This window comes from Bombus huntii, chromosome 4 (assembly GCF_024542735.1).
Source record: "Bombus huntii isolate Logan2020A chromosome 4, iyBomHunt1.1, whole genome shotgun sequence".
NCBI classification, from domain to species: domain Eukaryota; kingdom Metazoa; phylum Arthropoda; class Insecta; order Hymenoptera; family Apidae; genus Bombus; species Bombus huntii.
Window position 1 is genome coordinate 15,555,171 of NC_066241.1, and position 10,266 is coordinate 15,565,436.

The window sequence follows — 10,266 nt, forward strand, 5'->3', positions numbered from 1 at the left end:
CTTGTTACTTGTCTATCAATATATTATTGTTATGTACTACTTAACTTATTAGTTTGTAAAAACATGTGTACATGATTATTATTTACACAACTGTTGGACGTACGAAATTAGTGCATAAAGTTATGAATACTATTTGTAACTTTACAAATAATTCATGTTTATTCGTCTGACTGCGGAGATTAGGCTTTTAATTTATTGTATTAAAATTGCTATGAACGCACTATTGCTGTTTGATAATGTAATTGTATAAAGAAGTAGAAAAGATTTATGCAAAACGTATATAGAAACGTATATGTATATGTTAACAAAATGATAATTCAATGATGTATCATTTATTTAATTTTATTTCCTATTTGTTTTGTACCTATATTTACTGTCTTTTTTGTGGTCCTTTTAGAAAAAAATATTCAGTGTACATATATAATAATATAAAGTCCCAATAAAATCAAATGAAATTTTGTATCAACTAAATAATGATAGTGCATACACAATACTAATATAATAAAGTAGATAAGCATGATCGATAAAAAGAAGGAAACATTTTGAGATAATCATTTTCAGACGTAATATTTGCATGCCAGAAGTCATTCCTAAATTTATATGCAAAGTTCATATCAAGCGTTTTATTAATGTTTTTGAATAATCTAATTCAACTATATATTAAGCTACCTTTTGTCAACGAAGTAAACTAAAAAATAAGTTTAAAGGAAGTGAATAGTCGACATAAATTTCAATTAATTGTGAAAGGCGAATTACTATAATTGCTAAGAAATTAAGATCTAGTTTCAAGTACTAAATACATCGTTCAATGTCCTCTTAACACATACACATTATTCTTCTAATACGCTTATTAAACTCACTTCTTTTTCCTTAAATGGTTTCAATAGCGTTGCCCCGATCAATGAATGCATCGCTATACCTGCGATAATCAAAAGAGTCCCAGTGGTAGCATAATTTTCCAATAATTTTGCTATTAGAAGTGGCATCAAAATAGGTCCAAGGCCAGTTAAAGTTACTGACAATCCCATAGCCACATTTCGTTTTTTTCGAAAATAAGTGTTCATCGCGAGATTCGTGGCTGGAAAAATGATACCATGACCGATACCTATAAATTACGATTTAATATCAATATCTATGTTTCTCGGCAGAACCTTTTAGCTTAATAAAATAACGTTTAACATCTACAAAAATGTTAATCTTTTCACATTCGATATTGCGTATAAGCAACATTGTATTTTAACTAAACTCAAACTAAAAAGATAGATATATTCGTATATACTTTTTTCGATTAAACTAATCTCAAATTTTACTACAAATTTTACTACTTATTATCTAACAAATTCACCATCATATTGATTTTCACAGAATTTTGATATTAATTATGTACATAGTTTCTATTCTTTGCAAACATATAATACGAAAGAAATATGTTATTTTAATCTACTTGCATTTTCATTTCTCACATATAACGTCATAGATATAAAGTCAAGTACACCACGAGAATAATGTGCTGTTTTATTAGGATTAAAAAAAAAGCAAACATCCGGTAGAGATTACTCACCGACGATAATACAATAAGTGATAATAATGGCGGGAAGAGAGACTGCGAATGCAGTCGCACAGATTCCAATGGCAACGATAAGACCACCAAGAAAGGCAACTTTTCGAAACGTGAATTTCTTCATCATTAGACCGCTTATCAGACCTAGACTGCTTGTAATGGTACCATTCAAATGAACAATTAACGATGTCTGTGTTGCGGTTATATTGAGTGAAAAAAAACGTTCCCTAAAGATTAGCCCGAAGCTTTGCTGTATTGGAAGTACCGCCAGCTATAACATATTCATTTTTACCGAGTAGTTAGAAATGTATCCGTGCTCCCACATACATATGTAATAAAATAAAATCGTTTCAAGCCATTTAAAATTATTTTACAATATAACAGTATAATCTTTACATTAAATGCAAAAATCTGTTAATTTAGCAGGTTTTTATAACAATTGTTGCACGTGTTTGATAAATATGGACTAGATTCGGTTTTACCAATATCTCAGTTTAATAAATGTTCAAGCTTGATACTTAGATATTATCTAACAATCTAATGTGTGCATATAATTTATTTAATATCAAATTAAATATTGATAAATACATTTATATTCTCTTGCATTAATAATATGATTTAGTGTACAGTAAAAAGGAAAGGAGAATAAGCTGAGTTGTACAGTACAGACAATAAATTGATTAATTGAATAATTGCATAATTTGAGATTTGAAGTGTAAAAACAGTATATCCTTCTTCTTGTTTACTGTCCTTGAATAGTTTATCCACCTCACGTGTCATAAATTTATTTTAGTAATGTTATATTTTAGCTGAGCTCATATTTGAGCTTGTAACAGAATATGTTATTTGGAGTGTTTATGAAGAATATAGTTGAACATAGTTCAAAGTAAACATAAATTTTTCTACATATAACTATATTGTTTACAATTTATTAAATATTATTTTAATTTAATTAAATTTTATTTAATTATAAAAGCTATTTCATTTATTTAAGAAATATCACCGTAAATCATGAATTTTTCATAGATGTATCAATATTTTATGTGTTACAATTTTTGGGGGGAAATAATCATAAATAATTTATGAATCTACTTCACAGAATATTTATACAATATATTTTATGCTGTATTTTTACTTTATATCATATAGATATTTCTATACAATACAATATGTACAATACTTCCATACTAATCCTCGCTATTGATATCTACTATATAAATAAACATAAAAGAAAGGAAGTGACAAAACAATTGCTTTTAATATAATCTTTCAAGTCCGTTAAGTTTGTTTACCATACAAGGTCTTAGTTTTCGGCTTATACGGAAAAATATTCTGCTGCCCAGCCTTAGTCTTCAAATTCAGTTCTGGATTGAGTTAGTATTATAATACAAATCGGCTATTTGACAACACGACGGGGCGGCCAAGCGCAGTAAATTCCCTTATTGGCATTTATATAAACAACGCTGGCTGATCGCTTCATGGCGCGCTACAACACCGGGTTAACCACTACTATATTAACTTACTAACTCAATCTAGTTTGAAAACTAGAGCCAAGGTCGAAAATTACGGTCGACCACCAGTTACATGTATAAAAAAAAGGTGTTCAAAATATCGAGCTTTGTAACATACATGAAAAATAATTGATCTTTGACAAAATGGTGATATTTTTTAAATTTCCAACGGTTTCAGGTAAAACTACTAGTGTCGTTACACTTCCAATTGATGCTGTAATGAATCTGACATCCTTTTTATAATGATCATCATTTTGCATAGAATGAAATGTAGCCGTAAATGTAGATACGTTGGTAGTGTATAATTTCAAAATCAATAATATTATTACATAAAATGAACCATAATATTGTTTCATTGCGGTTTTATATTTTGAAAATTAAACAAAAGCACATGCGTGTGGAATATGTCTCATAGTAAGTACATATGTATGTATCTTGTAAGTCAATTCAGAGCACGCGATGTCTCTATGCCTATAGCTTGTATAAGAGACTGGAAAACAGAAAACTCACTAGGGAAACTCACATTAATGATTGTCACGCCGATGACGATTATCCACGCCCAACCTCTATCAGCTTTACCACGTGACATTTTATCGATCATCATCGAGATACTGCTTCCACTTTCACGTTACGATTCCTATAGGAATGACAAGCGTACGGCGTCGATCCTTTGTTTCTTTCGTGCCTTGGAGTCGATCGCAGACTGCAAACTTAACGTGTCGACCAAATACAAGACGGATTGGGTAAATGATAAGATACGCGCTAGCTTGGATAAGTACTAGACGTTTACGTCTACGCAGAGACATGTGTATATACCAACTGTTTACAGTTCCATAACTTCCATAACCACAGAGAAATCGAACCGTACTGCTGTTTGAACAGTCAGTGATGCTCGCTTTTATATTCGTAATTACGTGTTCATTATTTGTAATTAAAAATGTTTTTAGAAGAGTCGGTCTGCGTCTCTTTAATCGATATCTTAATTGTTCAAATCGGTAAAATATATAAATTGTTTCTAGATATAATTGTGAAATTAAGTTTCAATAACAAGGCAGTTACAAATTTAATTAATTCTATTATTATTTTACTTTACTTATTGGAGAAACCTTTCTGTTATTTTGTTAGAGCAAAAGATGGGTTTCTTTATTAAGGAATTTATTTGATGAAAGCAGATATAAATACAATTAAATGTATGCACTTATAAAATCCACATACAATTAGCGTAAAAAGTATTCGTACAGTAATTTATTTCAAAAACAAATATTGTACAATATCGTTAGGAAAATTTGAATAAATAAAGGATATTTACATATTCTTACGAACCTGCAGAATAATTTTCATGAAAGAAAAGATGGAATATTTATATTCTTTGTCAAAATATTAACAAATATTTAAAAAATGGTAGAAATATATGCGTAATAAATGAGTCTTATTAGTTTTTCCCATTAAACCGTAACTGTAGGAATACTTATTCCTCATATATTTTTGCCATTTTTTTAGATATTTGTTAATATTTTCACATGGGATATAGATATCCCGTCTTTTCTTTCATGAAAATTATTCTGCGGATCCTTCATTTATTAAAATTTTCTTAACGAACGATATCTTTTGTTGAATCTCATTGTTGTACGAATACTTTTTACCGTGATTGTACGTATCTTAATCTTTTACATAATTTAAAATAATTTACTTTATCTCTCATGTAACTTATTTTTCGTATTTATGACTCTAAAAAAGAAAAACACAGCATACAAGGACAAAATTTATATTATTTCAAACGATGAATAAAGTATGTATATTCGTACAAAATGATACACATTAATTCGCAAAAGTAATGACCATTTCTGGATCGGTCCCGTTTCAATCTTTTAAAATTTACTAAATGAAAAATGTATAGACACTTTTCCGGATTAATCTGATTTTATTAAAAATGTAATCAAAGTAGAGATCAAATATAATAACAATAAGTATCTTAAATACTTTACATATCATACATAATCTGTGATCTGTGATGAGGCTCGGATTAGTGTGTGTTCTTCTACACTATATGATATTAAATATTATTGAAAAAAATATATCTTTTTTAATATCGTATTTTTTTGTAATCAAGAAAATAATAAAACACTGCCTATAAATTATTATAATGTCCAACCTATGTTATTTTCTTATAATGCGTACTTTATATACCGAGCACTAATTTAAGCACTATATTTAAATTAATGTTTTAAATGTATTTCTTTTGTTTTATGTAATTTATATTTACTTAAATACGTTACAGGATTGGATAACCAAAAATTATTTATAATAACAAACAAATATTTTTGTTGCTTTTCATGCTTACTAAGATTCATTTTGATAAAGTTTTATCTGTCTAAATAATTGTTAATTTCGGATATAATGTATAATTGTAAAGCGTAAAACGAGAAAATCAAATTATTCTTCTTTTTTTTTCAAAGAACGATATTAAACGATGTATCTGTTAGAGGAACAGTATTTTATATACTTTATCTTTTACTTGTCTTAAAGTTCGGCTCCAACGTTTTGTTTGATATTCATAAAATATTGTTTTCTTGATTACAGATAACATACTTCGTATGACATTATAAAACCTAAGGTCTACAAATTATAGAAGATAACAGAATAACGGAAAAGTTTGTGAGAAGTTATATTTATATTTTAGGACACCTCAAATGTATGGTTCTTCTTAACATTATCTATAATCCAACGCTCAAAATAGAAAGTGATTAGTTTATTAAACACATTTCTATATACGAGTTAATATGATTATTCGTATATGATAATATTGTTAATACGTATTTAACTGATCTTTATGAGATATGAAATAGTTTAACACTTTTTACACAACTTATATTAGATACCAAAAAATATTGCCTCTTAAGAAAATTATCAAGGGGGATTGAGAGTATACATGTATATTTTTATACTAGTAATGATGATACGATAGAGTAGTACTTGATAATTGATAAGTGCAGTAAGAAATCTTTACTATTATCTTAATTGTTGTATGACTTTTTAATATCAAAAAAAGAGAATGTAAAGACGAGTAAAAAGATGTAAGAAAACATACTAGGAAGTTATATTGTACTAAAAAGATTATTAATACACTCTTAAAGTATTTGCATTGATATAAGCATATTTCGCATTAGCAGTACTATAATATTTTGTACAAATAAAATTTATGAGTCTATAATAGTATAATCACAAAATATAATTGGAAAAAATTCTGATGAACATTACTACTTGAACCTGGTTATATGATTTATTTAACTTCGTATTTTAAAAAATTAATTTTTAATTTACTATTAATTTTAAAATAGAACATTATGATCCAATAAATATCTTTTGTTTCTTAAACAAATTCAGAATCTCTAAAATAGATAGATAAGATAGATATTAGACAGTTATACATATATTAGTTGATAGGTATTTATGCGTGGAGTGAAAAAATCTGGAACGCAAGCTTTTAAACGCGATAAGGTGATATTAATGACAAGTGCTTCAATTACAAAGAATAAAATTCTTCATCATGTATCCTACTTTAGCCTATTGTTTAATAATGGTTTGATGGCCCCGTTACTACTAGTTTGTCCAACTAGGTAAGCATTTGTCCCAAGTGAAAATGGCCACTTGATAATACCTTTCCTTAGCTTCAAGCGTTCAATTGGATTGAATTGAATTATGCGTTTTATTCTTTAGCAAGATATTTAATAAATGTTGATTTAGGAACGGCCTTTTAATTCAAAACGTACGATTTGTAATACGTAATTGCATTATTGCTAGGAATTGAGTTCAAGATTTAATTATTTTAAGGGAACGTTTGAAATATTTTTAAAATTTTGTTTACGTTAGTAATCTATGATATAACAGATATTAAAAATAATTAATTCTTAACAAACATTATGAATTATTTCATAATAAGTAACAATAAAAAGTATAATTTATATTCGGATTACTGAGAAGTAATTGATAATTAAATTATTTCAAAGAAAATGAAATTCAAGTGTATATCATTTTTATGGAAATTATTGGCAAGATGAAATAACGAGATGTATACTAATTTTTAAATTATTTAAACATATTTTGTTTATAGAAATTCGATGATATTACGATGTATGAAATTTTATTATTAATAGATAAAAGATTCTGGTTATATAGAAAGGAAGTTATGGACATGTCAGTTGTAAAAGGACATACAGGACCTCCTAACTCGCTGATTATTAATATTTTTGTTTCATATTTTATTATTGATATTAATATTTTTCTTACATTTAGATGTGTCCGATTCTCTTAATAATTCGTGACATTATTCTTTTAAATAATGACTAATAATAATTATAATAAAATAATAAAATAAATAAACAATGATAAACGAAATTTAAAAAGTAAAGATTATTTAGCTAAGAAAATAAACCAAGATAAATTAATTATTTATAATCAAAAGTGTAACAATGTATAGCAATAATATATATTTCATATATAAAATTATTACAGTTTTTGTGATTTATTAATTTGTTAATAAGGTAAAATATTTGACTCAGTGTAGTTTTGAAACAAATGTAAAATAAATTAGTAAATTCGTAATTCTTATTTTACTTCGTGTATATACATACAATACGATAATAAAATAATATACAAACACAACAACAATACACAAAAAGATGTCTGAAATTGAATAAACTAATTTTAGCTACGAATATACAAAACAATTTTCGATTTTCGGAAAACAGGAATAATCGAAATTATCATCACTTACTTTGCTGTGAACGCATAGAAGTGTTCTTAACGGTACAGTACAAGTGATGCAGTAACAATACAATACAAAAATGAAAGGGAAGAGAAACAAATTTTGTATATGCACAACATTTGAGCATACATGAATTTATGAAAAAACTGGGTTGTGACTCACTATTTATAGAAAAACATAACAAAATTTATGACAGAAAACGGAAATTAGAGAAAATGAAAAGGAGAATAGACTTACAATTTCTTTGAAATAAAACGTAGTTTCTCATTTCTCGTTGCATTGCTTGAATTATGACGATACATCAAGCGATTACATTGTAATTCGCACTTAGATTATTATCACTGTTAAAAACGTGTTTCATGAACGTAACTACCAACTACGATAACTGAAACTACAACGAATACAATTTCCTATTGGAAATTACCGTATTTCCTGGTCGAACGCATTCTTGGAAACTTTTCACTGGTAGCTGCTGCGTCGCGTCCTGGCTCGAGTGAGGCACAAAAATAAGCAACATATACTCCGAACTGAGCTGCGGACTATTTGTTACTGGCTCGATGAAGGGAAGTCAACCAATAAAAACCGGCTTCGTGACTCGACTCTAAGCCGAGTCTGGTCTTTGACTTGTGGCTTCATTTACGTGCATCATTATGCCAGCTTCAGACGAGTGGCTTGCGGCAAATTGCCGCAACAATGGCGAGCTGGAAGAACGGAGAAATACATATGTATGTGTCTTTTTTTTGTGAGACGGAAGAATTTTATATCTCCGTTCCTCCAACGCTGTCGATTTGCCACAAACAGCTTGAAGCTGGCGGTTCTACGTGCTTTACCGCACGAATAATCAAAGTATAAACGCGAAATGATATTCGGAATAATTAGCAAGTAACTTTTTCCATTGTCACGTATGTTGTAAATGCTTAATTAAGACTTAGAAGAAAATATAAGTTCCAAAACAGTGATTATCGTTAATCATATTATTACGCAATAAAATTATTACGTTAGTTGAGATAGGGTGTAGTGTGTAGAAATATATTATCCATAATATGATAAACTGTAATACGATTATATCATATTATTTATTACATCATTGTATGTTTGCAACTGTTATAAAGTTGAAGTCGAGATTACAGTTATCCAATTTATGTAATTCTCTGTACAATCTCTCTTAAAAAGTAATTAAGCTTATTTATGCAGTCTATTTTAATTTTGAAATATATAATTTCTTTATTATTAACTTAAGATACTGTGTTCACGAGAAATTAGGAACAAAACTAATAAGGGAAATATGGAACGATCAAAGTGGGAGTTAGAGAGACGGAACGTGAGGAGAGAATGGGGTATGCATGCGGGTTTGAGAATGTAGCAGAATCTAGAATGTGAATGCAGAGATAGGTGTAAGGGAAAAAGGTGGGAGAAAATTATGAGTTCGAAATATAATCCATAATATAGATCGGTGAAAGCAGAGGTGGAGTCAGCATATATTCCCAAATTGAAACAAGAAAGCAAATTTTCCTGACTCTTAAATCATATAAAAATAGCAACATTCAGGTGGAAAAATAAGTAACACAAAAATAGAAAAATGTCGAACTGTTACATAACTTATTTGAACATCAATCGTACAGCTTGATTCTGAAATTCCCCCTAATTTCCCTAATTACAAATGGTCCACTATCATCTCTCGACGGTAGTGAAACCATGCGACGATTGTTTTACTTGATAAAGCAGAGGAATCTCTTGATGACTTTATCTAAAGGCAACCGCGCGTTCTTGGAAACTGAATCAACTGTAGCCGGAATTACACTTAATTTGACCAATATTGCGATAAAAACGTCCAATTCCGCCTTCGTTTTCTGATTGATTATACAATTTCATCGGTTTTCCATGAACCGATCAATTTTTTCTTGTGCGCAAAAGGCCATATCCGTTTATGCAAATAATAGTCGCTCCCTTTAAAGTTGCAAATTACACAAATTCCACTTTATATATCCCGTATTATATAAAAACATGCAACAACAACAAAAATAGCAGAAGGAGAACAAGCTAAAAGAAAGAAAATAAAATGAGAACAAATGCAAAAGAATTTAGAAAACATATGTAGACACTCCGAACGCATTGCATAAACTGAAAGAAGCTATTACCTGCATTCTGCAAGACAACTGAATCATATTAGGCCAACAAGCCAAACATCTGCAATACACATGCAAATACATAGAAACATTTGACTTATCCTATATGGCCACCAGCCACGTGCACTTGTACACGCTAGCAACTCCACTCAAAATCAGAGGCATCAAAGTAATGTGTAAAACGTGCTAAAAACGCTCAGCTTTACATACGTGTAACTTTTGAACCGCTGGATTCCTAAAGTTAAAACTTACATTTTAGGATTCTACATGTCTAAAACTCTTAAATGACAAACAGAAAAAGCA

At 28.9% G+C, this 10,266-nt stretch overlaps 1 protein-coding gene across 7 annotated transcripts in view; it reads right to left on the reverse strand.

Moving 5' to 3' along the window:
• Positions 1–10,098, reverse strand: part of LOC126865054 (protein spaetzle 4-like) — a 38,822-nt gene extending 28,724 nt beyond the window's left edge. Inside the window, exons 1-5 of one of the 7 annotated variants that reach the window (XM_050617128.1) lie at positions 8,262–8,533; positions 8,075–8,178; positions 3,596–3,782; positions 1,562–1,832; positions 861–1,105 (exon numbers count right to left, since the gene is read on the reverse strand). In XM_050617128.1, the coding sequence (XP_050473085.1) occupies positions 861–1,105; positions 1,562–1,832; positions 3,596–3,676 (597 nt within the window). In that variant the 5' untranslated portion in view covers positions 3,677–3,782; positions 8,075–8,178; positions 8,262–8,533. Of the gene's footprint in view, positions 1–860; positions 1,106–1,561; positions 1,833–3,595; positions 3,783–8,074 lie in introns of all 7 variants that reach the window. The other 6 variants (XM_050617129.1, XM_050617127.1, XM_050617131.1 and 3 more) reach the window with 6 other exon arrangements.
• Positions 10,099–10,266: the final 168 nt, after the last annotated feature.